Genomic DNA, 27,552 nt, shown 5'->3' with positions numbered 1-27,552 from the left:
AGCTCTTTGGACTAGTAGGTTAAAACCTATAGTGTCCTCTGGTGGGGAAGGTCTAGAAGGGTATATATAGTTTTGTGGGACATCATCCCATGGATTAGGTGACTGAGGGGAACTATTGGTCCCTGCTGGTTCATGTGCACCCCCACCTGTGTCATCAGAGTCTATGTCTGCATCATCGTCTGGATTAGGGGATGGTGTAGGTGAATGGTGAGGTGGAGGAGATGTAGGAGGAGGAACAATATGGGGAGGTGGTGGAGAAGGGTCCCTTAATGGAGAGGTTGCAATGTCTCTTCTTTGGAGGAGGAGGAGTTGCTGGGGCTTCTTGGAGCTGAGAGTCAAGTGACCAGTCTTAGGATCCTTAACAAGAGTTTTTTGGTTTGGATCAGGTGTAATAAGTTCCTCTGAATAGGGAAAATCCTTCGGCGTCGAGGATTTTGGCTTCGTAGGTTTTTGTGGCACCGAGTCGGTAGCTGGTTTTGGATTTTTTGGTTTAGAAGTGTGCCCTTTTGAAATGTCCTTTACCGGAACCGGTTTCTTCGGTTCAGAGTATTGTTTTCGGTTTCGAAACGTGTTCTTGAGGTTTAGGCGTTTTTTTTAGTCGGCTCAGAGTGCGGTTTTGGCATTGATGATCCGGTGCCAGTCTTTGGCGCCGTGTGCTTAGGTGTCGGAGCAACGGTCGGCATGGTTGCGGAAGATGGCTTTTTCTTCTGTGTCGGTATAGGATCGGCAACGGGGATAGGCTGGCTAGAGCCCGAGCTGACTGAAGGCTTAGTAGGCTTCTTTGCCCGGCCTGAAGGCGGGGCGTGGGAAGCAGGCTCTCGGTGCGCACCCGGGCCCGAAGGTGAGGGTGTGCCCGAAGCCTTTTTGGAGGGTGTCGAGGAAGGGTTGGGGTCGACGATCTTACTTACGACCCGTTGAGCTGGAGTGACTTCCTCGACATCGGAGTCTTCGGCGTCTGAGGAGCTGGTACTCTCTTCGGCATGCTGGTGTTCTGGCACGTCGACGCCCTCTTCAAAGATGTCGTCGGAGATGGAAGCGGACGAGCGAGCCATAGTTCTTCGAGCTCGTCGTTCCCGGATCGTCTTCTTGGAGTGGAAAGAGGCACAGGCGGAACAGTCTTTGGCCTCGCGCTCCGGTGAGAGGCAAAGGTTGCATACTTCATGTAGGTCGGTGTGTGGAAACTTCGACACACATTGAGGACACTTTTTGAATGGCGTCCTTTCCATGAGCTAGGAAGTAAGGCCCAGGTAGGCCCGAAGGCCTTCGTTGATGACCGGAATCGAAGACTTCGAAGTGGTGAAGAATCGCATTGATGTGGAGTGCGATCGAAACAATACCGTTGAACTGGGTGAGGATTGCGCGCCGAAGGAAATTCGGTTCCAAACCGGAGCCCAGGAAACACATCCAAGCCCGATGGCGAAAAAAAACAAATCTAGGGTTGGAGCCGATGCACATGCGCAATATGGTCCAAAGGAGGAGTCACCTATCTCGTGACTTCCAAAGAACTTTTCAGGACAAAAACAAACTGCAAACATCCGGGCCAAACACTAGGTGGCGATCTATGCACAGTTTGCAATCTGCAGCTCATATGCCTCGAATATACAATTATTCTCGGTGGTGCAACGAACCAGGAGTACAACCCTTCTATACTCCTAAATGTAAAGAACATTCCAGAACAGACTAGCAGAGTGGTGGTTGAGCACCCAAAAATTATTGGTGATGTGTTGAAATACAACTATTTCATGCATAAGTTTCAATGTCAGACAAGACAACAATATTCATAACATTTGACACTGAGTCACACCAAATGCATATAAAGAGACTTTCTTCTTTCAATAAATCTTCATTCGTCTTTCTCTTCTAAAAACCACATCAGCGAACAGTAGCCAACGCATTTCGTCCTACAAGGACTTCTTCAGGGCTTCAATAAGTACGTTAGAGTCACTCATCCATCTGCGTCCGATGAATTAAAAGTTTATCAAAAAGTGTCAAGTGTCAAAATTTGAAGTACGTTTGCTCTTTCCAAACAGCATGGTGTCTGCTTCAGATAGTAAAACATCAATATTATTGGACAACATTATTTGTTTCTTTATCAGAACCGATTTCCTTCTTTCTTACAGTGATACATGAGGGAGGTTTTGGCACTATACTACCCAGGTTTGAACTATATAAATACAATAACCAATAATACAACAACATATCCAGCACCAGGCTCGCGAGTGACTATTGAAACTAAAAGGTCATACTTGCCTGCCCCACAGACATCCATTCACTTTAACCCTGCATTTCAACAAACTACAAAGGACTTAAACAGAGTGTTGAGAAAAGCTGACTGCAGGATAATAGCCAACTTATTTAAATGGGGTAGGTGAAATCTGTCAAAGTCTGCACACAAAAACATACTTTCATAGGGAAAACTGAAAAAGAGACACCATTTGATTGGTCAGTTAGTGATGCACCCTAATGTCAAAAATGTTTCTCCGCAGACGTTCCCTTCACCTTTCATAGATCCCGGGTTTTGGCACATTCTCCATCAGTACTGAGGGGGCTGATCACAGCAGAATATACTATACAACCATTCCACAAACCAAACATGGGCTATGAAAAAATAAATTGGACATGACAGGGTTGAACAAAAGGCAGATGTATACATTAAAGGCACTGATCAGAGCAGAGAAATAGGTTTTAAAATAATGACGGGCTGGTACATAGCACCAAAGTGTCAAATATGACTTATGTGAATGTCTTGGAGATGTTAGAAAACCTGCTAGGCACTTGGTAGACCTGTCTGAAAACACACAATAAACAGACGCACTAGAAGCTATACAAATATAATAGGCTAACACACCATATTTAAACCTGGGACTCGGGTCAGATTATATTAAGGCCATAGGAGGGACAACTGAAATGTAATAATGTAGCTAATCCAAACATCTAAAGTGGTGATAGCGCTACATCAGAGGTGCATCAAGTCTCAGAGATGGAGGTGTGTTATTTAATATCTAAGGCTACATTGCATTGGCTATGGAAAATAAATGAAGGCCCATTGCAGCAAAGTGACACTAAATTCCTACAGGACTGTCAACCACTAATCTCATATCTGCCAAAAGGTAACATACACTGGTGATGTCCACCGTGTTTGAGGGCCATGTAGCTCTTTGTCTAAAGTATTATGAGAAACGCGTTAACACATGGATACGGATTAAAGTCTGTGTACAGTTCCGCAAATACTGTTCTGCCGCTGACTACACAGTTCAGCTGCTAAAGAGGAATAGGAGGACAGAGAGGAAAGAGGTTCTGCAAGATGACGTAGCTGTCAAGGTGCAGGATGTAGGCAAAAACCTACAGACATATGGGAAAGCTTCTGAAAGGTAATCGTCAAACAGAACCAAAGTAAATGTGCTCTGTGTGCCCTTTATGTGACAAAGTTTTGCTATAAAGAAGATTTTTTTAAATCACAAAGGAAAGTTCTGGAGTAATTAATTCACCAAATAGCACCACATAATAATCCTGTTCAACCACAAGACACATAGGGTTCTAAAGCTCATATCGATGTTCTGGAACTTTTTCGAAAGGAACTCAATCATGCTGCTGATATTTATAATGTGAATGTGATTATGGGCCCCGTTAGCTAGGTCACCAAGTATTTTACAATTTTAAACTGCTAGAAACAACATGGAGCAAGTGCATATCACTGGGGTTATACATAAGAACAAAAAGGAAGCACAATTCATAAATGTGGGTAAATGTAAATGTGGGTGTACTTGTAAAGCGCACTGCGACTCCATGGAGTATCCTGGCGCTCAAGACCGCTGGGGAACCCGTCCTGGTTTTCCCTGTGAGATGGTCCCTTTCTGGGTATCTCCAAGGTGAAACCAGGCATCCCCGGCGTCTGTGGGGGGCCGTTGTAGAGATGAGGCAAGCTTAATGTCCAGAGTTGCCGAGTGTGTTCCCTGGTTAGAGTAGGCACCGAGGCGAGAATTATCAAGTCTGTTTTGACCCTGGTCCACGACCCTGCCGCGTCGGGAATTGAACCCTGGTCCCGGGCCGTTCTCTGCTTACGGGTCTGCCGCCTCTAACCAGTGAGCCACACCACTTCGATACTAGATTGCCAGTACATAGTGTATTTTTCACATTGCAATAAAGAGAGAATAAAAATAGGGTTACATGAAAGTAATTTTCTTTGTTACTAAACTGCTCGCAACAGCTTCCATGAAACCTTCTGAAGCAAGCAAAACATGCTGATCAACGTACCTTTGGGAGCTAAATTAAGCATGTCTCCAGCATAGAATGATAACTCTTCTTCGGAAGAAGCAGTAAAATCATATTCAGCTTTTCCAACTACATGGTCGTCCTCTCCATTCGCCCAGTTAGTGGTAACTTAAATGAAAGGAAGAAGATTTAATAATTACACATTCCAACATGAAAACAACACAAAAGAGTCTCCTACTAAATATTATGTTTCAAACATATTTCCTCGCTTCCTCTTAGATTTACTTCCCAAATCAATGTTCTGCTTAAGGATTTGAAATCCCAGGGTCAATAAGGAAAATAGGCAGGCAACGGTTCATGCGATCCCTGCCTCCCCCCCTTTTCAAAATATGAATATTTATAGACCAGAAAGATGGGCGGACTGAGAGATAGATACTAGGTCTAAAACTCATGTGATTAAAGGTGGGCATAAATCTTCATTACATTTGAAAGAGCCAACGGGATGACATCATGGCCTGGTGTATTTTTTTTAAATGTTTTTTTGGTATGGGTATTGCTAGAGTCTAAAGCTTTTAAAACGTTATCCTATAAGATGGGAAGAGTAACATTTTGCCTAAAGGATCTGGAGGGTAGATCGCATCTAGAGCAGCATCATGTTGTGTGGGGGAGGGGGAGTCGAGGGTGGTTTGCAGATTCAGAGGAGAAAGTTTAGATTAATAAGTAACCCAGGCCTTTGGTGATATTAGGACATCTAGGTTTTGAGATAACCTCCGCCTCTGCTATTCATTTCTAAAATGTCACAGAATGTGCAAGCTCACAAGCAATAGCTATAGAAGTCCACACTATGGATTCATGTTTTTTTACAATAACCACATGTATAAAACCTAACCTCTTATTCTTCGACTATTGCAGTACTAAAGGAAGGATCTTTGAGTGGCTTTTAAAATTCCTTTTTAAAAGAGCACACCCCACATTAAATCAACCGTTTGCGGTAATATGTCATAGGTTTTTGAGGGCTAAAGCACTTCCACAGCATTCTAAATAATGGTGTTAGGGGTCTCAAATGACACAAGAACTTGGGTGCTTGAACCATCCTCACCAAGCTATCAAAAACTGAACCAGATAATTTGTTAGTGCTTACAAAGGGCACCAATATTCAGGACATGACAATAACAATTGGGAGGCAGGGCATCTGATACAGAAATATTCTAGCATCCAACCAACCAGGGCCTAAAGAAACAGGGAATAATGTGGTTAGTCTGGAAGCTAAGTGAAGTACAGCTTTGATTAGAGTTAACTTTTCTTCTTAAGATGGCATTGTAACAATCAATCCAGGGTGACACCGGAACCTGCAATATACAGCGAAACACATCTAGCTGAAGAAAGGGTTTACTTTTTTCAGTGTGGAGTGGGATCTTTCATTTTTTTGCTTTACTTACTAATCCTCGAGTGTATCGATTATTTGTAGGAAAAAGTATTCCCACTTTAGCCATCTCCAGTCAGTCAGTCAGGATTCTTTATTCAATGATTAAAAATCACCATAAAAGTACAGACATACAGTATACACTCCTTTCATTCAAAAGGCAATTAAATTAACATGAATCCCAATGTAAGTACAACAAAGTCACAGTACGTTAAAAAGACATTAGAAACCTTTAAAAACAATCACAGAAGTCTCACAGTCCCCCCCCCCTCTAGTTGCCCTCAATCGAAGCGCTACTTTAATAAAATTGATGATGCAGCACAGTATAAGGGGATCAGTCGCATGTTGTAAAAAGATCACGGCCTCTTGAGCACATTTTATATTAGATTTTTTTAGGATGTCTACCAAGAATCTGCGCCTAGGTTCGGAGTAAAATGAACATAATACAAAATGAAGGGAATCCTGTGGAGACCTATTGTCGCAGCCGCAGGTTCCCTTCTGCTCAATTGTAAGTGAATACCCTGTGTGTGGTGATCCCAATAAATATGGTAAAGATTGAGCCTAAAATGGTTCATTAAAAACCTGTCCTGTGCAATATGTATCAAATATAGGTAAGGTTCCATTCCTTCTGTGGTCTTTACGAGATTGTACGCACACACCGTGGTTTTAGCCCTTTCTAGCTCTGTTCTCTATGTAGCTTTGTGTGCCAAGAACGCTTTTTTTTTACAATCGTCTTATGCTGAGGGATAATCACTGTTGGATCGGCAAAGAGATTCCCTAGGCCCAGGGTTTCCAATACGGACTTAACATAACTGAGCCACGGGATTCGCAACCATTTTTCTCTGCCCAAGCAGTCCTTCATTATTTCCCAGCTTAAGCTTGCCTCTGGGTTTACCCAGATTTTTAGCCAAGCTAGGATTGGCCTAACCTTCACCGAATCTTCAAGGTTGGGTATCCCTAATTCCCTGTGTGCAATTGCTACAGCTAAACTATGTGGGGCTTTCAGGAGGGAGCGTAGATATTTATTCTCCTCCCGCTGTAGTTGGCAAGTATTTGCGAAGCCCCACACCTCTGCCCCGTAAGTGACTTTAGAGCAACACATGGAGTTATACAAGTTCATCACCTGTTCAGGGCACCACCTCCCCAGCCTTCGACCATAACCTGCGATTGCCCCATTGGTAACATTGATCTTGCGGCAGCGTTCCTCCACCAGACAGTTACATTTTAATAACCCGTCAAATAGTAAGCCCAGATACGAGAATGATTTAACCTTCTCTATCTGGTGGCTCCCTATCGTGAAGGTACATTTGTTGCAGGGTTTATTACCAACGGATAAAATGTAGAATTTACCCAGATTAACAGAGAGGTCTAGTAAGCCCATAAAAGATACAAAACCATCAATTAAAATCTGTAAGCTCTTTGGTGTGCGTCCGAGGAGGGCCACGTCGTCTGCGTAAAGTAACACAGGAACATGACGCGTCCCTACTCGTGGACAATCGGATCCTAGCTGTAAGAGATGCTGCTCCAGATTATTAATAAAAAGGAAGAATAAAAAAGGCGCCAAGAGACAGCCTTGGCGTACCCCACTTCTACAGTAGGAGTCAGGACATCCGCCCTCCATGTTATACCTGACTTGCGCTGAGTTATTACTATGCAATTCTCTTAGGATGTTAACGAGGCCAACCTCTATCCCCATACTGGTCATCATGTCCCAAAGCTTGTCCCTATTTACATGGTCGAAAGCAGCTGCCAGATCCATAAACCCCATATAAATGGATTCATCACTGGCCTTAGTGTATTTGGCTGCTAACATGTAAAGGTTCAAGCATTGGTCACTCGTGGAGCGACCCGTCCTAAAACCGTACTGTGTGTCTGAGATAATGTTATTTGCTTCTGTCCACTCAGACAACCGGTTTAATATCCCCCATCCCAAAATTTTAGCAGATACATCAATCAGGGAGATGGGGCGATAACATTGAGGGTCGTCCCTGCAACCCTTTTTAAAAATAGGGACAATAATAGCTGTTGACCAGGAGGGCGGTAAGTCACAGCGGATTGCAGTGTTAATGACTCTTGTCATTATAGGGACCCATAGTTCCACAGAACTTAGGAACAAATCAGGCGGGATTCCATCTGGGCCTGGAGCTTTGTTTTTAGACAGCCCCTCAATCCCGACCTTGATTTCCTTTAATGAAAAAACTACGGGCTGGCCTTGATCAACATTCGCTTGTTCATTCTGTGTGCACGTTTCGTGGTTATATAGACTCCTGTAATGAGTAATCCAAATGTCAGGCGTAATGTTTGTACCTAATTTGGGGGCCGTGTCATCCTGGAAAGTGGGTCTGTTAATCCCTTAGATCCGCCCAACCTTCTGCTTGTAATGCCTTTATCCTCCTGCTCAGCTCGCTCTTATATTTTTTTCTACAGGAGGCAACTCGTGTGACGTCCCTTGGCCTTCTTTTTTTAATACTATCTTTGAGCTCCCTCAGGGCTTTAGAGCAGTCTCGGTCAAACCACCGCGGCTGACTACCAGTCCCTTTTATCGGGGCGCTAGTCTTTAACAGACCATCTACTAAATCCGCAATATGTTCAAATGCTATAAGTAGCTGCTGCCCTTCTATTGTCACGTCTAGACACACCTCAAAGGCTAATTTCCCTTTCTCCATCAGTGATCTATAAAACCTTTCTCCATCAATCTTGGACCACCTAAGGCGTCTGCCCTGATCAGTGACCCTCTCAGTTACCGCTTCGGGCTTTCACCCGCTGGGACAGGCCCGATAGAGTACATCTAACACCAAGGGGTTATGATCGCTAAACGGGTTCCAATCAATCCCAACCCTGGAAATTCTATTTTTAAAGGCCCTTGAGACAAGAATATAGTCAATTTATGATGAACATCCTCTGCCCTTGAATGTGGGTGGCAAGATCTCATCCTTTGGTATATACGCCATATCCATAGTGTGAACCAGGTCTTGGTTATGCAAAAATTTTGTTAAAGCATGACCTTCTAATGAATGCTCAAAATGGCCTCCATTATCCTCTGGGCATCGCAACCATGTCTCATCTATTGGGAAAAGGGCAACGACTATGTAACCCAACCGATTATGCAAGGTGGATAGCTGCGTACCATCCATCAGGAGACTTGGGAGTACAGTGAAGGTGTTTTAATCACTTTCACTTATTCGAGGCACACAGAAAACAATATTCTGTCAAAAAAGGAGCCAACGGTAGCAAGTAATCGACTGTGTTGCTTAGTACGAAATCAAGAGGGGCCTAAAAGAATGTCACCAATAAAGAGGGCACTGCCATACCACAGATTATGAGCTTCCATAAATCCAAAAACAATTGATTTTCGATGTTATCCATAGTGTCTACAACCTGTATAGCTAGTACCCTCATGTGGATTGAGAGGGCAGCCAGAGCAGCCCTTCTTTTCATTAAATTCACCCTGCACTACAAGAAACACACCTTTTGTTGTGAAAGAATACCTAAACCTGGCCGAACACTCTAGAAAATTAGATATTGCAAGTGAGATGAAGTCTTTTTGACGCCATTGATATAAAAACGTACAATTGAAAACTGGAGTTCCAATGCTTGAATATTATTACATTTAGAAGAAATGGGTGCACCTTTATAGGGGATGTCTACAGAGACGCATCTAGTTATGCAACTCACATGGCAAGCACAAGCTCTCTGTAAAGCCTGACAGCAGCATGCTTCGTAACTCTGATTTACAGACCATGCCCCCTGAAACAATATTAACTATTATCTCGGAAATAATCCATGACTTAGCTACAAGTCATTTAGCCAGATCCATGACAATATGGAAAGTTCAAGGCAAAGGCCCCTCCTTTTTGTTAAGATGCAACAAGACCCTTTATTTCGCGAGCTTCGTCAAGGATTTATTTTATTTTTATTTATTTTCAAAGTTTTATATAGCGCGAACAAAATCTTTGTAGATATCAGAGCGCTTTACAGAAAGAAGGGGTAAGGGAAACAAGAGGGTGATAAGCAGACTTTTTGTTACAATAATGGTAATAGGTAGTACGTGAGTAACAAAATAAGATCGCAGTCAGATAAAAGCGTAATACATGTAGATAATCAAATAAACAGCTAATACAGAGTCGGTGTGAAGCCTTAGATCGGACCAAAATAAAGTTCAAGTGAATTTAGCCATTAGGATGGCTTTTACTTCTTTCTTTAAAAATGCAGTGGAGGAGATCAGCCTCGTTTCGGGAGGGAGTGCATTCCAAATCCTGGGTGCCATTCCTGAGAAGGAGCGTTTGTATGTTTTTTCCTTCCGGAATCTTCGAGGTTTCAGGAGGAGATTTTTTGAGCTTCTATTGGTTCTCGAGCCTCCTGATACAGTCAGCTTTTGGGTGAGGTAGTTGGGTGACTTGTGGTGTACAGCCATGTGCGTCATGCAGGCAATTTTCAACTGTATTCTGATTTCAAAAGGCAGCCAGTTCAGGGATCTTAAGTCAGGGGAAATATGCGAATGTTTTCTTGATCCAGTGATCAGTCTCGCTGCAGCGTTCAAGGAGGCTCTTAGTGGTGCGGTTGTAGATAGGGGGAGTCCGCTGAGAGCCACAATTCAGTAGTCTATGCGTGGGATGACTAGGGCTTGTACTGCGGTTTGGAAGTCCTTAGCTGGGAAGAAGGGTTTAAGTTTCCTCAAAGTGTTGATTTGGAAATTAGCTCCCTTAGTTGCTTTGCTGATATGCTGCTGCATGTTGAGATTGGCGTCAAGTGTGATGCCTAAGGATTTCTCTGAGTCCACAATGGTGGGTTGGATATTGAGTGCGGTTAGGTTCTTGAGCCAGGATTGGGTGGTGGAGATTTTCGCAGGAGGTGAGATCAGAAGGAACTCAGTTTTCTGCGCATTAAGTTTGAGGTGATTATCGGCCAACCATGATTGGGTGTTTCTGAGCGTGGAGTTCAGAAGTTTGATGTCTTCCGGGGATTCTAGTTTGAGGTAGAGTTGAGTGTCATCAGCGTACATGTGAAAGTGTACATTAGATGCTTGAAGCAAGGTGGTGAGTGGTTCCATGACTAGGTTGAACAAAGTGGGGGATAGGGAAGATCCTTGTGGGACGCCTAATGTTACAGGTACAGATGATCATAATAAACAAATACAGGCTTCCTCTGCAGAACTACGGCTAACCAAAACCAAACGTTAGAGGTAGTATTTTTTCCCCTCGTGTTTAAATTCTAAGAGGTTATTCTATAGAGAATAAAAAGGGGAAGGGGCCAAACAGCAGACAAAATAGTACTAAATTACCTGCATGTTAGTCATTCTTACAAAAATATCATCATCAAATTCAATGGTTAACCTTTACCGGTGAAAACCCCAAATCTGATAGAGGTGTAAATAGGAACATGAGGAAATATACAGCTCATAAGATTGGACATCAGAGATGGTTGCAATTTTTCAGTTTTAAAAAAAAAATGCTTTTATTAGTTTTTGTGTGGAAAAAATAATATAACAAGCAAGGTGATGTTCAGATAATATAAATAGCTTGTTTCTCTCATACGCGAGGTAGCAGCGCTCCATCGTCAAGGAACAGGGTAGTGTTACCATGAAGTTTAACAAACAGGCAATTTAGGGCAGGCTAGCGCACCCAGTGGGAGGCATGGACCCAGTTATCTGTGTGAGTGCTCAACAGAGAGCATGGGGGTAAAGGTGCTTAAAGACATTATCCAGCATTTGTTTTCAATATAGTCTTCCATTCAGCCCATGGCAGAGGATTTGGTGATGGCAAGAATCTGCAAAATGTTGTGGAACAGTCGTGCCTCCAAGTCCTCAATTTTAGCCTTGATTACCTCCAAAACGCGTTCCACAGCAGATTCCTGCTGCACCACCCTCTACATCTGACATCCTCTGCTGGGGATTGTCAAACTTATGGTCATGTTTATCAATGTGCTCCTTCCTTCAGTTTAAATTGTATGTCAAGGTATCAATTTTATTGTCAATCATGAATAAACTTTGTTTCATGTCAGTCAGAAGATTGCAGACCCAGCCCAGGCAAGCATCACTAATGTACAATCCGTGGGGGTTGGGTGTGGGGAGTTGGGTGGGTGTTTCGGATGCCCCATACCCTCTAGTTCAGGGTTGTTATTTTTATTCTTAAACTACACAGGAGATCACGGCACAATACATGGCCCGGCAACCCCAGTCACAATTACGCCACATTTGCCAGGTAACGACTCCAGTCTACATACTCAAGCCTAATGGAATTCAATCTTGCTAATTTTTTCTCTCACTGCAAAAGAATGAAGACACCTTCATTTTTGTACCCGCATTAGCCATCACAAGGGAAGGGGGCAGGAGAATGCCCTTAGTATCAGCGCCCACGCCCACGTTTATGGGACAAAATCTGGATTAAAATTCATAAATCTACCAGAGCTGCCAACACTTTAAATCCCTTTTTTATGTCTCGGCTCTATGACGGGGAGCATGCGCTGTCTTGTACCGAGACATGGTGTATCTACATTGTGGGCATCTGCCAGTCCATAGGCTTGCCATTGGCTGTAACCATAGTCGCTCCATCCATCTCACCATTTGACAAGGGATTGCCTAGGTCATTATCCTTCCCCGAGAGCGCCGGTCTATTACTGTAAACATACCAGCAGCCACATTCCTGAGGCGAGCAGCCGGGAACACAGACGCTTTTAAAAAAAAATACTGTTTTTAAAACCGCACTGTTATTTTGTTTAATCCGACTCACTCATGTAAAACTTTGTGTTCTAAACTTGGGGGCAGGGCAGACTTGCATGCTTTTTGCCGCTTTGGGGAACATTTGCTGTAGGTGGGGTTAGCAGGCCAGGCACTGGACAGACGTGACACCTGACTTCGGGATAAAAGCCGAGTGAAGGGCTTCCCGCGTCACTCCTAGTTCTGATTCCTGAGGCGAGCAGCCGGGAACACAGACGCTTTTTTTAAAAAATACTGTTTTTAAAACTGCACTGTTATTTTGTTTAATCCGACTCACTCATGTAAAACTTTGTGTTCTAAACTTGGGGGCAGGGCAGACTTGCATGCTTTTTGCCGCTTTGGGGAACATTTGCTGTACTTGCTGGCAGTAGCGCGAACAGTGGGCGCCATCTTTTGTTGAAGGTGGGGTTAGCAGGCCAGCCACTGGACAGACGTGACACCTGACTTCTGGGATAAAATGGTGCCCTCCCCCGGACGCGCAGCGGGCGCGCCGAAGGTGCGCCAAAGGTAAGCCCGTCTGCGACGGTGGACGGGGAGTGTAGGTAGATCGGACTACGTGCCTCAGATCGCACCAACCCTAAGATATACGAGCACAACGCTTCGGGACATTGGGAAGAGATCTCTAACGAATCACACGGACAGCATGTCCTGCCCCACTTCCCTACCAGCCATGTTGGAGGGACCAGTGGGCTGTAGGGCCTGTAAGAATCAATGTACATGGGAGGAGACCATCCTCGAAGCCCCCTTAGCTGGACCGAGTTACCTTCTATGTAATGTCCGCTCACTGTCTAAGCATGCCATCCCAATCTGGGACATGTTATTCTCACTCACACCTGACATATGTTTCCTGACGGAAACGTGGTTATCCCCCCATAGCCTACCGGCAATCAATATTGCGATCCCGGAGGGGTATAAAATTATTCAACTGGATAGAACAGGGAAAGTGGGGGGGGGGGGGGGGGGGGGGGGGGGAGGGAATAGCAATAGTATTTAAAGACAGCCTAAAAATCCAATGGCTGGACACACTTCGCAATGAGCAGTTAGAAATAGGCCTATTCAGGGTTAGCAGCCCAGTGGCTGGGATTTGGGAGGGCGCGCTCCTGTACCGCCCACCAAATTCAAAAGTGAACTTTATAACTATAGTGAGAGTTCATCGCCACACATGTTGTAGCCTCCAAAAGCTTTATCCTGCTGGGGGATTTCAACTATCACAGAGAAGCCACTCAAGACCCGGAGGTATGGCAGCTGTTGTCAGGATTGGCTGATATGGGTCTGGATCAATATGTGCAGGGCCCCACACATTCAGCGGGCCACACACTGGACATGATATTCTCAAATAACGAAAAGTTATCATTCAGAAACTCACAGCCTCTGACCTGGACCGATCATTATCTGGTCTCCTTCTGTTGCCCAGAGGCAGGGATCCCGGAAAGGGAGCGTCAGGGCAGACGAAAACAAAAAAAACTAAAAACCAGACCTTGGCTAAAACTGGACATAAAAGCTTTCGAAGTAAAGTTTCCAAGCTATCACAAGCAGGCTAAGGAAGTAGGGGGGGGGGGGCGACACAGAGACATTACTGGTGAAGTTTAACCAGGCTCTGACTCAAACACTAGACGCAGTGATCCCGGAAACAACTAGCAAACCGGGTTCGAGACGAGACTCTGGACCTTGGTATTCAGGGACACTAAAAACGGAGAAATCTGCCTGTAAAGCTCTAGAAAGAAAATGGAGAAGGACTAAACACAAAAGCGATCAAATAAACTACAAAACGGCCTTAGCTAACTACCATCATAACATCAAAGGGGCCAGATGCACCTTTATCCAGACCCAAATTGAACAAGCAGGGAACTCCGTAAAGACACTGTTCGAAATAGTGAAAGGTTTTTCTTCCCCGCAAGTATGTAAACAACAGCCTGTGGAAACGCAGGCGATGTGTGAAGCGTTGGCCACCTATTTTCAGGAGAAGATCACCCTGATATACGAGACCTTCCCAAAAAACAAAAACATTAGTCCTTATGTGGCCCTACCGACCATACAGAACGGCGAGCCAGCTATAGGTCTCAACCAGTTTGAGCCCATTTCACGGCAGGAGGTCATCCGGCACCTACAAATGGCAAAGTCTGGTTCCCCGAGCGACGTTTGCCCCCCTTATGTCATGGCTATGATCGCGTCCAGCTGTGCGCAGCCCATTCAAGAGATTCTGAACTCCTCAATGGCTAGCGGTTACATCCCCTCGATATGGAAGGAGGCCCACGTACGCTCCATCCTCAAAAAACCCGCAGCTGATCCCGCAGTATTGAGTAATTACAGGCCCATATCTCTACTCCCTCTGCAGGCTAAAATACTCGAGACATAAAAAGTAAAGGAGGCCCCCTTATCTGTCAAATCTGGGACAGGGGAGTAATGTTGAGAAACAGGGAAGTCCCACTGGTTAACCACAAAGGTGGTTAGAGTTATTCTGGTGGTGCCCAGAATCTTGCTTTTTAGCAATACCAATCACACAAAAATATATTACAAAACGTTTTACACAACTTATTCAGCTAGACATAGGCCAACCATTGTAGAAAAGATGTCAAATACCATTTATACCTATATAGCACACATGTTACTTATCTTTGGTCAAAGTTAGAGAAAAAACAGGAAAAATGTTTTTTAAAAAATATATAATTTGTGTGTTTATTCAAGATCACAAAATTATCGCAATGGTAACAAATAGTTAAAAAAAATTCATACAGTATATCAATTAAAAACATATAGGATCAAAGCTATAAACAAAAACAATTTATACAATGTGAAGTTAAAAATATTCGCAAGAACGGGGGTCGACGCGGCGTTTCGGTTTTGGAGAAACAGTTAAAACCTTCTTCAGGACCAAGTTCTGAGTTGAAATACTGGCTTCCAGATAAATCATAGAGGACCAGGCGCCCGATTATAAAATCCGGGTGTTAGCTGAACTGCATGTTCTCATGACTTTGAATATAGCATGGGCAGTTCTGATGTCTTGTGCTTTCAATGGGCAGGGTCACGCTCTGGTAGTAGGAGCCACCGATATTGTTTTTCTGATTAACCAGATTTTAATCACTGGCAAATCGTTATTACACAAGCTTTTTCAATTGGCTTGTGTTGAGGTCGGCATTCATGTGTTGACGGGGTTTCTCCTGACACTTAAAATTCGAATTCGGCCTCCCTGCTCCTACTCCGGCAGCGTTTCGTGGATTCTGCAAAAATTAAGAGTACTCCTAACTACCAAGAGTACTCTTAATTTTAACATCAGGATCTTAGACTTTAAAGGAGGGGCTGGAAGGAGATAATCTAAAGTCTTATGTTATTAATATCCTGACTAATGCCTTCCCGCAGATTGCATCCGCCTCAATCTTGGATGCAGAAATACAGAGAATGCATAGACCCCCACCTTCAGGCTTAATCCGGCTCGGAAAAAACCTAGAAAGATTTTGGTATTTTATACAGTCTTACACTCTTAAGGAGCAGCTTTTGGGGGCAGCTCTTAAACTTAATCTATTCAGGTGCAAGGCGCCTCCTTCAGAGTTCGTTCAGATATCTCTCGGGTCACAGAGGACAGGAGGTGGGATCTGGGAAAAAGGATGGATGCACTAAAGGATTTATGGGTCCAGGCGCAGTTGCGTTTTACTGCTTTTCTGAAAGTAGTCCTCACAAATAAGATGTAAAACTTAAGGTTTCCGGAGGAGGTAGATAGTTTTCTGGCACAATATAATGTAGATGTTTAAGGGGGGGGGGGGGTCAGGGACCGGCATCCATTATTCGTTTTTTTAATTTTTATGTATATAGATGGAGCCGATGGGCTCTAGGCTCAAATAGGCAATAATTATTGCCAGTAGGTAGTATGGGAGGGTTTCCAAGGGGCGGGGGTGGTTGGGGGGTGCTGGGGTGTTTTGGGAGTTTTCTCGTTGGTTGGTGGGGAGCATTGGGGGAAAAAAATTCATGTGACATTACAACCTCTAGTAGCTACGGTAGAAGGTGGTTCCAGATTAATGTTGCGGGATAGGATTACCCAGGTAGGTTCTCAACAACTTGAATGTCTCAGCTGGAAAGTTTGAGGGTAACAAGAAGAAGTCTTATTTTTCAGTATTTAGGAATAGTCCAGCAAAAATCGGTTTGCTTCAGGAGACTCATCTCATGCAAGCAGAGTGTAAAGCCTTATTTGGCAAATATAAATGGGTAGACACAATTGTTGCATCGGGTCAGCAATGTTGTTCAAAAGGGACTGCGATAATACTAATAAGAAATTCTGGTGTGGAGGTAACTAAGTCCCAGGTAGATTGCAGAGGACGTTGGGTCATTGCAGAGATTAAGTTTAGGGGGGTAAAACAGACTTTTGTGAGCTTCTATGGGCCCAACGAAGATGATATCTCCCCTTTGAATACTCTCTGTTTGGCCCTCACAGATGAGGTTCCGCTCATCCAGGCTGGAGATTTTAATGTACTCCTAGATAATAGGTTAGATAGGTCCTCCCCTCGTATTCAGATAGCTGTTCCCCGAGTAAAAGCGCATTTTCTGAACATTTTGAACATTTTTAACTTATGTGATGTATGGAGGAAAAAACATGGCACAGTTAAGGAGTACTCCTTCTATAGTAAGAAGAACTCCCACTATTCTAGATTAGATTATGTATTTATGGAGCAGGCGGATATCCATAGGGTCCTTTTAATCAACACATGCCCATTCATCTATCGGATCACGGAGCATTGACCCTTAACCTAGACTTTCCTCCAGATTTTTCAATCAGGAGGTGGACACTGAACAGGAGGTTTCTCCTATTAACCTCCACGCCTGGCTTTATGAAACTAGAACCCGATATGTTCTTTCAGAATAATCTTGGGTCTGCCCCACTCTATATCGTTTGGGATACCTTTAAGGCGTGGCTTAGAGGGACACTAAAAGGGGCAGTCTCAGGCTGGGCCAGGTCAGAGAGGGAAGAATGGGCTGATTTAGAACTGCAGATAGCAAGGGCCGAAGCTGAACTTAGGGCGAGACCTCCCGAAGATCTGGGGAATGAACACTGGGTAAAGAAGGTGGAGGTCTGTCAACTAAAATTTAAAGTAAAAACAGAAGAAATTCTGCGTCAAAAATGGGAGTTAAGCAAAATGAGGGAGTTTGATCAAGGGGAGAACTGCGGTAAGCTTCTTGCCATGAAGTCTAGGGTTGATAGACCTAACACGTATATAAGTAAGATCAAGAGGGGTACACAAATAATAGAGGAAAAAGACGAAATAGCCCAGGTTTTCACAAGGTTCTTTCAAGATCTATATCATGAAGATCTCCATGGGGTTGATGAGCTTACAGATACCTGGATTAAGGCGAAACAACTCCTGCGGTTAACAGAGGCTAGTCAAGAGTTTCTTTCTGGAGACATATCAGGGAGTGAGATATTGGATGTGTTAAACTTGGCTAAAAAGGGGAAAGCTGCTGGCCCAGATTCAATCCCGATTGAGGTGTATAATATGCTTCAAGATGAAATTATTCCAGTCTGGCTGGATCTGTTTAATGAAATATTAAAGGGCACTTCTCCTTTACCCAAGTCATGGTCTGATGCAGTTATCACCCTGATCTAGAAGCCTGATAAGGACCCTTTGGAGTGTCAATCGTACCGTCCTATAACATTATTAAATGTGGACTATTTGCAGGGATTTTGAACAAACGGCTCTGCAAAATTATACCCCAGATAATACACGAAGACCAGAAAGATTTTCTCCCGGGTAGGCAAATGTCAGAGCTGGTGTATACCCTGATTGGTTCAGTGGACCTGGCCTTAGCTTCGGGTTGCCCTTTGTCAATTATCACGGTTGACGTGGCCAAAGCTTTTGACCGCGTCAACTGCCCATTTTTAGACAGAACCCTGAATGTTATGGGCTTTACTGTGGGCTTTAGAGAGGTCATCAAAAAATATATGGTTCACCCCATGCACGCATTCTAGTTAACGGTTGTCTATCCCCGATTGTGAACATAGAACGCGGAACGAGGCAGGGTTGCCTGCCGTCCCCCATCCTATTTGATATCTATTTGAAACCTTTTGCTCAGAGCTTAAGGTTAAATGAAAAGATTATCCCATTTAAAGTGGGTAGGCTTGTCGGGTAACTCGCCATTTATGCAGACGATCTAGTCCTGTTTTACTCGTGTGCAGATACTACCCTGCAGGAGCCTACATATGAATCTGATACCTTCGGGAAGTACTCAGGTTATGAGATAAATAAAGATAAAATGAAGGTAATGGCTTGGAAGTTAGCTACTCAGGGGGAAGACTACGAGACAGAATTAAGATACCTTGGGATTACAATAATTCAAGACATTAGGAAAATTCCACCGGTGAATTTAGCAAGAAATTCAAGGGAAGTGGAGACTCTCTTATAAAGATGACAGAACATACCATTATCACATTATGGTCGTGTTGATTTAATGAAGATGTGTGTTCTTCCAAAATATACCTATCTTTTCAATAATATACCTTTGGAGTTTCCAAAAACTGAGATCCTGAAAATCCAGGGTCGGATTTCTTCCTTTATCTGGGCAGGAAAGGGGATTAGACCCTCTTGGAAAAAACTCAGACACAAACTCCCACAGGGTGGTTTGAGTTTACCTGACTTTCAATTTTATTGGTGGGCCTATCAACTAAAAAATGCTGGGATGCTATTGCACTCCCCGGATGATTCCCTGATTGGTACATGCTTAAAGCCATGTTGGAGGGGGTGGGGCAATCTGGTTTTATGTATAAATTTGGGTCCCCCAAATTCTACAAAAAGGTGCGGTTGAAAACACTGGGGGGGCGGCCAAACTCTGGTCGGACTGTTGTTTCTGTTTGGGGCTTTCTTATTATAGCAAGTGGGCCCCTGTGTGGGGCTCTCCTGGAACGCCGAATTGCCTTCTAGACGCCCTATCATATCCATTAAAAGCGGCAGGAGTCTTAGTATGGGGGGACCTGGTACAGGACAGTAAATGTCTTCATTGGGAATTTTGGAACCAAACCACGGCCGGAACTCTGTCCAGATTCAAGCATTACCAGCTTTCGTCATGGTGTAATTCTCAAAGTTGGTCCAGTAGTCTGGAAGATGATATGGAGAATGATTTGCAAAATCAATCCTCGAGGAAGAAAGAAGTTGCTCTTTGGTACTCCTATCTTCTGGCTGCAGCAGAAAAAAGAATAGGTAAGCCGTACAGGTTTGGGAGAATTGCTTGCCAGGCGAAGACTGGAAGGAGTTATGGCAAGTATCTATTGACATGCTTTATTCTGTGATTAAATCTGCTGCTCTTAGAAGAAATCATTTTTTCACAATTCATAGGATATACTTGACTCCGCTAAAGATCTCTAAACTGAAGGGAGGAGGTGCTGCAGTTGCTGGAGGTGTGGTTCTCAGAGTGCGGATGATGTCCATATTTTCACGTCCTGCCCCAGAATACATACATTTTGGTTGGATGTCGGTAAGACCATCTTCAGGGCTATGGGTCTAGAAATAGAGGTAAGCCCAAGTCTTATTTTTTTTGGTGTGGTGGACATGATGGCTGAGATACGACCTCAGTCTGGGTCCCAATGTAAATTGGTGTTCTACTTGATACTGTTGGCAAGGAGGGAGATCTGCCTGTTGTGGCGACAAGAAACGCCCCCTAGTTGGAATGATTGGTGGAAGTCTGTTAAATATTATCGAGCCATAGACCAGAGGGTTACTATCTCAAGGGGTAGGCCTGAGTCTGAGTTGTTCTGTAATTGGCTGGACTATGAGTAGAGACTAGATCATAGTTCATGGCTTAAACTGGTTAGACCTGGATTTAGGACACTTCCAATGATTAACACCTCTGGGTCAGCTCAAGTTGAGTATAAACGGGTATTTTCAGTATAGAATAAATCAACTGAGACTAAGTATCCACCAAAGCTATTTGCGCCAGTGGCGAGACAGGTCGAGAGGTGGTAGTAGCTACGGAGGTCATATTAGAAAAAAAAATAAAAATACAATAGCTCTCAATACCAAATGTTTGAGCTATTGGCGTTGCAAATAATAATGCAAAGCCAATAGTTCAAACTTTAAGTAATGCGAAACCTATTTCATTGCAAACGCTTGTTTAATTTACCATTGTTTATTGCTAACTCGTTTATTGCTAACACCCGCTCATCTACACAGATTGTCTTCAGAATCAAGCCCATCTTGCTGGTCCCTCAACTCCCCACACGCTGATTTAAAACATATGTTCTTTGAATGCCCTAATATTAATATGTTTGAAAACGAGGATTGAACCAGATTAATACAATTGTCAAAAATCAACATACAGTTTTCATTTTCAACTATTTTTCTAGATAGCGTTGCTCCCGCTTGGTCTCGTAAACCTACTATTAGCTGTTGCCTTTCACTTAGTTACTTCCAACTGAAAAAATGTGCAAGCTGTTACTATTAAATGCTGGTGGTATGCTATATGCTTCAACCATAGGCTTGATAGTAATTATGTTACACCTATTTCATCATCTGTAAAAAAAGATTCACTATGGGTCCCAATCAGCCGCGATCCGTGCAGGTAACAGCGGTGGGCCGGGGTAAGCGGGTATTTCGAGGGACGATGCCCAGGAAAAATGTATTATTTATTTAATTTTCCCTCTGCGCCACCCCTTGAAAAATCTCCTTACCCGGCCCCACCGCTGTTACCTGCACGGACCGCAGCTGGTCCCAATTACTGTGTTTTTACATCAATCTAGTTAACTTGCCAGTAAGAATATCCTAATACCGGAGGAGACCCAGAAATCCACTTAAGGTATTTGTACATTATCTTTCTGTCTTTAATTGCATGCTTATTATTCCAAATGTATAACCATGAAACGTCTACAGGTTTTCATAATGAATTATTATATGAATGTCCAGTTAACAAGTATGGATTACGTTTTCCCTCCTTACCTTCTCGCCCCCTATATTAACCTTTATTATTGTATTTCAAGTACGTCATCCAGCAAAATTGAAATTCTTAGTGTATTTTCATTTTATCATATCTGCAAATATTGTCCCCACTATATTATTGTTTCCTTTACTCTTCCATTGTTTTGCAGTTTATCTATTTTAAATAAAATAGAACTTCAAATAGGAAAGTAAAATCTGTATTTGTAAATTTCATAACAAACATTACAAAAAAGATATCAATTAATAGAAAAGAGTTCCAGATCTCACATACAGAAACTAAAATGCTCTGAAGAGGTTAAGTTTCTTTCCTGAATAGGTCTTTCACGAAGTTTCTTCACCTCTGCCTAAAAACATGCCTTGTCTGTATGGATGATTTCACCTAAAGAGTATGGAGCCTATTCACAAAGGTAGTGAAAAATAAGTATAATTTATGAGAGGCAGAGTTTACACAAAGTTGTATTTTACAAACACTTAAGGTGTTCCTGTACATTACTATCCCGGGCATGAGTGAAGTATGCATGCTTTACTGTAAGCAAAGGGCCAACATCCTGCAAGCCTCCTACAGTATTAACCTACCTAGAAGAGCATTGTTCAAAAGTAAATTATTTTCTAACTGAACTGTTTTGGCACAAGTTTTTTATCCTGAAAATAGGTATCATGAGTGTTTAACTTTGCAAAATTCTCTATCCACCGTAGATTTTTCTTTAAAATATAAGCCCTCTAAAAAGGAGAAATGTGATCCCCCGTCTACTCTTCTCCACGCAATCCAAGTTTCAGACTATATGTAGGGGTTGCTAAATGATATACATTTGATCTAAAAAAGAGATTTTAGTTAAGACAGTCACTGAAGCAAATAAAACAGTTTGAGGAATATTTATTGTTTTATATTGTATATAGTGTCAGCAGAGATTTGACGCATTTGCTACCAACCAGAGCTTAAATAAGAGGAACGGCTGCACTAATGAAAAGACAATACATGAACTGCTGCAAGCATTATCTACCCTCGAATAACTTTTTCTGAACATACATTATAATTTGAATGCTATTTCAATGGAACAAAAATATACAACCAATATTCAAGGACCACTTATGGGTTAAGCAGTTTCAGTCAATGAATTCTGCTTTATTGCCAGCTCTTCAAATGTTTGACGATTAAAACAAATGCCACATGGCTTCCTATTGGCTTACCGTTCTCTTCAGCAGTACATGTGGATAGCAACTTCCAGATGAGGTAAGGTCCTCCGAGAATAACAGCAAAGAAGAGGAAAATAGGCCATGATTTAGCTGAATTGGAGACTCCATGCTCTGGTCCAAGGACTGCTACTGAACCGGCACTTTCTGTCCAGAGATCCTCATTTTCACTGTCCTTCCTTAGACCCAGGAGTCGCTGCAGTCGTCTGTAAAAATACTGCAGAGTTCTAACCAAAGCAAAAACTGAAAACACTTTAGAAAAGTGTATTTTTAGCCTGGAGAAATGGTTGGCTACATCCAGAACTGCCCGGAAGCTGTTATAGACGGCAGAAAATGTTGCATCCATCATCATACTTACGGAGGAAAAAGCATGCACAATGCTTTCGATGGACTGAAAAGCACCTCTACTGCTTTCTTCAGCCTGACGGACAAACTGGCTTGGCTGAATATCATCAGTTCGGAACCGGTTATAGTTCATCCCACTCATGCCACCATAGCCATAGCTGAATGGACTGTAGCCTCCATAAAGTGAGCTGCCGCCATATGAACCATAGCTGGGAGAAAAGGAGTTGTAAGACGGTCTAAACCCGCTGAGGCTGCTGTTTCCAATCTGTTGAGTTGGTCTTGGCATGACAGGTGGCGGCACACGGGTTAGTATAGGTTGTGAAGGTCTGGTCAGAACAGAAGCATTTGTTCGCAGGTCTGCAGATCTAGAGTGCAAGAGAACCACTTGTCAGTATTAATGGTACATAAAAAACAAGCTATGTACAAACCATACATGCTCAATCTCTGCAGCTACCTGAAGTTAATGCTACTTTCAAAACACAATGCTAAGCAAATCTAGGACATATCTCTGCAACATAAAGGAATTACAACACCGAATGACTGACTAATGACGAGGAAAGAAGCAACATTATTGGAAATCGCATTTGGAAGAAGAAACCATGAAGTCACAATAGTTACTGAATTTACTTCATTACTTAAAGGTGGAGTTGGGGAGGGTCACACCTTTCAGAGAGATGTACACTTGATTTACATACAGCATAGCCTTTACAAGGTTGCACTAACAGTGGCATACTATAAAAGCCCGTAGGTATGTCTAGTCAGCTTCAATTATGCACCGGCGTAGCCACATACAATATTTGTGATGAAACGAAGTCCAGTGAAGAAGTGTCACTTCTTCGCTGGACAAGCTTGAGATTCTAGCTGGTTGTAACCTACACTGGCACATTCAACCATTTTTGTCTCAATGGGATGTATTTTTCTGGTGGAGTAAAATTCACTTACAACCCCAGACAATATTGTAGATGATTAGCTTCGGGTGATAACCAGAGAAGGTAATTAATGCAGCTGTTTTGAGTCTTCTAATCACCATTAGCAACAAAAGAATATGCTGTTTAAGAGGATGGAAATTTGCTGCTTGGTAAACTGTAATGGATACTCCTTTTTTTAACATGTGGTTTTTAATACCCGCTTCGGTGGAGAGATCATTGTGGCTCCTTGAAAAACAATGTAGCTCCCAGAAGCAGTGAGCGAAATAATTTGCAGCTTCACACTGGTTTAATTGGTTTTAAAGAACTGGCAAATGCTGCATAAAAGTAAACTCATAAAGCTATTCAGGGATCGCCACATGACTTGAAAAGAGGCCATTGCTTTTCCAGAATTTAAGGAGACTTTACTGACATTATGAAGTGGCAGCAGATACTATTGGGTGCAAGCAAACCTAACTATTAGATGTAGGAATATAAAATAGTAATCTCTCTACAGGTAACAATGATGCACCTTGTTCAAATGTTATGGGCAGTGTACTGGGCTTCTGATTAGTGCGACCATCCTACGACTGGCCTTTTATCTGCTTGAGTTAAATTGGGGAACAACAACAGTAGAGACAGCAGTATTTGGCCAGAAAATGGCATGGGCATTACGAAACCGCCTCCATCTAGCAGAATTATTGTACGACTGCTCGTGTCAGGAAATTGGTTAGTGAAAGAGTGGGAACCTTCTCCACCACAAAGGTAACCTGTATTAGAAAACAAGACCTGGCTCTAGCCACAAAATCAATACTAGTACAGGAATATCCAGCTCCTTTCATTGCCAAACATGTTGGGTCCACAACAATGAACTGTGAAAATAGCAACACTCCTTTACTGTTCTATTTTAGCAGACCTCTTATATAAGATAGATAATCTAAATGCTCTTAACATTCTTACTTTGGTGGCACTGTAGACAAAACTAAATCCTGAATGAACAAATGTGTTTACTTAAATAAAATGACTGCTACTTACAAGGATAATACACATGAGGCAACAGCCGATGATTAAGGAGACCATGAGTAACAGTCCCAATATTCACACTGAAGGTGGCCACAAAATGGTAGTAAGTATTTCATTGGACAGATACAAAATACATTTCATAATTAGTGCTTGCTGCAATGCGTCATGGGTAAGCGGACTTTGCTAATGCTCGTTTACCGTGTCCTCACTTGTCATGTCATTTAGACTACAGACTGCAATTCTACTGTCTGCCAACAGAGGTCCTCAAGTGGGTTAGACTGTAAATTAGGCTGTGGGTCTGCTGTCATGAGTAGAGTGGTATTAGACTTTAATAGTACATTAAAGGAAGGATGATGAGTTTTGGTTTCACTTCTCAGACAAAATTTACTTTAAAGGAAAAACAGGGCTTCACTTAAATGGACTGGTGTCAGTGAGAAATATTAACATCGCTGGCACAAACGATTTAGAAATTGCATTATTTTGGGTATCTTGAAATGGTTGCATCTGGAAATTTGGCACTAGCTTTCAGCAGGCACGCTTATCCCATAGAAGCATACCATTGTCTTTAAATGAAATAATTTGCCATCCATTAGCTGTTTTACAGTGGGGAAATACTACACTATGCATACATCCTACAGCTTGAGGAAAACTGCAGGCAAATGTGTGTTAGGTGTGCTATGTTCATGATATTAGCCCTCCCGTCCCTTTTGTTTGTTGAATGTTGTCATTCCATATTGTGTGAAGTGTAAATCGATTCACAAAAAGACATTGGTTTTCCATTCATTTCAGAAACATGGCTGTTACACACTATAGTTTTCCAAACAGTTATCTGTCAGGAATACCTGAACCCTAAAATTATCTACAGCAAATTAGGTATTGGGGCCATTTGTGCATTACATTCTAAGAGCTCTGAATATAAAAATCAGGAGGCAGCATGATAACCCCACAAATTGTAAAAAATATTACCCCCACACAGGAAGCGGAGTTATGGCATATCCTTTTAGACTGGTTGTGGACAGTACTGATATATTACCTTGCCAATCTCATTTGCTTACTTCTCACATGATGGTTTTCCTTTGGCTCTCTGTTACTTTTGCCATTTGGTAGCAATAACTTCCGCACCCGATCTTCCCCTTCTCTCCCGCCCCTTCCTGAAGTGTTTTTTTCTAAATTATTATCTTTTCTATTTTACCAGGCTCAGCAGCTGCAATTTGCTACCGAGTCGCTCAGAATCTGAAACAAGCATTGGCATAGCCAATAGGTCTCGCCTTTGGGTATTTAGCAATGCAGCACATTATACTGGGTGCTACAACATCTATTGTTGTTTAACATGGAAGCTTTGTGCTTAGAGTAGCGCTGCTAGGCACTGAGATGTAACACAATCCTTGCCTGTACTGATTCTTAATTGGAGAAACAAATCACCAAGGTGACAACAATCAAATTCAATTCAACCTCTTCAAAAATTATTCAAACGATATTATTCAAAATTATATTTTTTAAATTATATTAGGTCTATGAAAATTGTATTGTAATGAGGGCTTCTGCTTCCACAATACATTCCATTGCTTTTATTCACCTGTTCTGATCTGTTGTCTGGGGGTCGCTGAATGCTGGTTGCTATCGCTCCCTGCATCTTGAACATTCTCCCAAGTGAAAATCAGAAGCAAGTGTAGTCAAATTGGTGGAGGCTTTTCTGGAAATGTAGGATTCAGCAATGCAGGCAGGAGAGTACAAAACAGCTACACGAAAGAGAAAATTGTGGAATTGCTGTGTCCTGGGTAACAGGCAGCAAACTGCATAACATATTGGCACACATTGCACGGTACAATATTTTAGTTTGAGAACATATTCTTTAATGACTTAGGACTGGAGTAACTGTGGCATCCTGGCGTAATGTTTTTTGGCAATGTATGGATCCCAGAGAAAAAAAAGGAAATAGCAACAAGGGATAATTAATGCTGCACTACCGGACTATACACACAGAGAGGCAATAAAAATCAAAAAGCACAAATGCTAAGCAAAAAGATCTGTCCGGACTCTTCAATGACTTATCATATCCTTTAATAGTTGCTTGAACCGCAAAAGCATAATGCAGTGCAGGTGCAGCCAACGCGTTTCACCCTGAATAGGGCTTCCTCAGGGCAATAATAAACTGTACTGCACTCTAGGATGCGCTCTGGGATGTACTCTGGAATGTACACAGATAATTTGCGAAGTCCGTGTTAACTCAAATAATAGCTATTATTCCGGCGGCGGGTTGAGAGACACCGCACACTGTGAAATGTGCTTACTGTGCACTTCGTATTGAGATGATGTAATTGTAGATGTTCCACCAATCATAGTGAACATTCTATCGCTTTTTGAATTTGACGATCAAGAAATGGATTTGATTTTACAAACCTGAAAATTACCATCATCAATTTGAGTTATCACAGACTATGCTTTTGTGGTTCAAGCAACTATTAAAGATTTGATAAACGTCAATGAAGAGTCCGGATAGATCTTTTTGCTTAGCCTTTGTGCTTTTTGTTGCCTCCGTGCTTTCTTCTTTATGTTATGTATGGATCCCCCAACTTTTTTCATTTTGAAAGAATATCCCTTACACACTAGTAGTGCCATGCTTCATATTCAAGCTCTTTAGCCCAACATTCTTTTTGTCAGGATGAGCTCGGCCATTCTAGTGGGAGAACTCTTTATGTGGGATCTAAAATTGTTTTTGGGGGTTTTTGGAAGTATAATTGGCTCGGGAAAAAAATAACTTTTTGCTTTCTGATTTTCCCCAGACAAGATTCATACCTGTACACGTGGATGGAGAGGGAAATTATCCCA

The 27,552-nt window shown here is 42.5% G+C and overlaps 1 protein-coding gene across 1 annotated transcript in view; it reads right to left on the bottom strand.

Moving 5' to 3' along the window:
* Window positions 1-27,552, bottom strand: part of PEX13 (peroxisomal biogenesis factor 13) — a 145,268-nt gene that overhangs the window by 16,267 nt on the left and 101,449 nt on the right. Inside the window, exons 2-3 of the mRNA XM_086951844.1 lie at window positions 22,448-23,160; window positions 4,255-4,380 (exon numbers count right to left, since the gene is read on the bottom strand). Of these exons, the coding sequence (XP_086807970.1) occupies window positions 4,255-4,380; window positions 22,448-23,160 (839 nt within the window). The remainder of the gene's footprint in view (window positions 1-4,254; window positions 4,381-22,447; window positions 23,161-27,552) is intronic.

This window comes from Lissotriton vulgaris, unplaced genomic scaffold (genome assembly GCF_964263255.1).
Source record: "Lissotriton vulgaris unplaced genomic scaffold, aLisVul1.2 SCAFFOLD_1047, whole genome shotgun sequence".
Lineage (NCBI taxonomy): Eukaryota > Metazoa > Chordata > Amphibia > Caudata > Salamandridae > Lissotriton > Lissotriton vulgaris.
The sequence above is the reverse complement of the archived record's forward strand: the minus strand, read 5'-3'. Positions and strand labels throughout refer to the sequence as shown.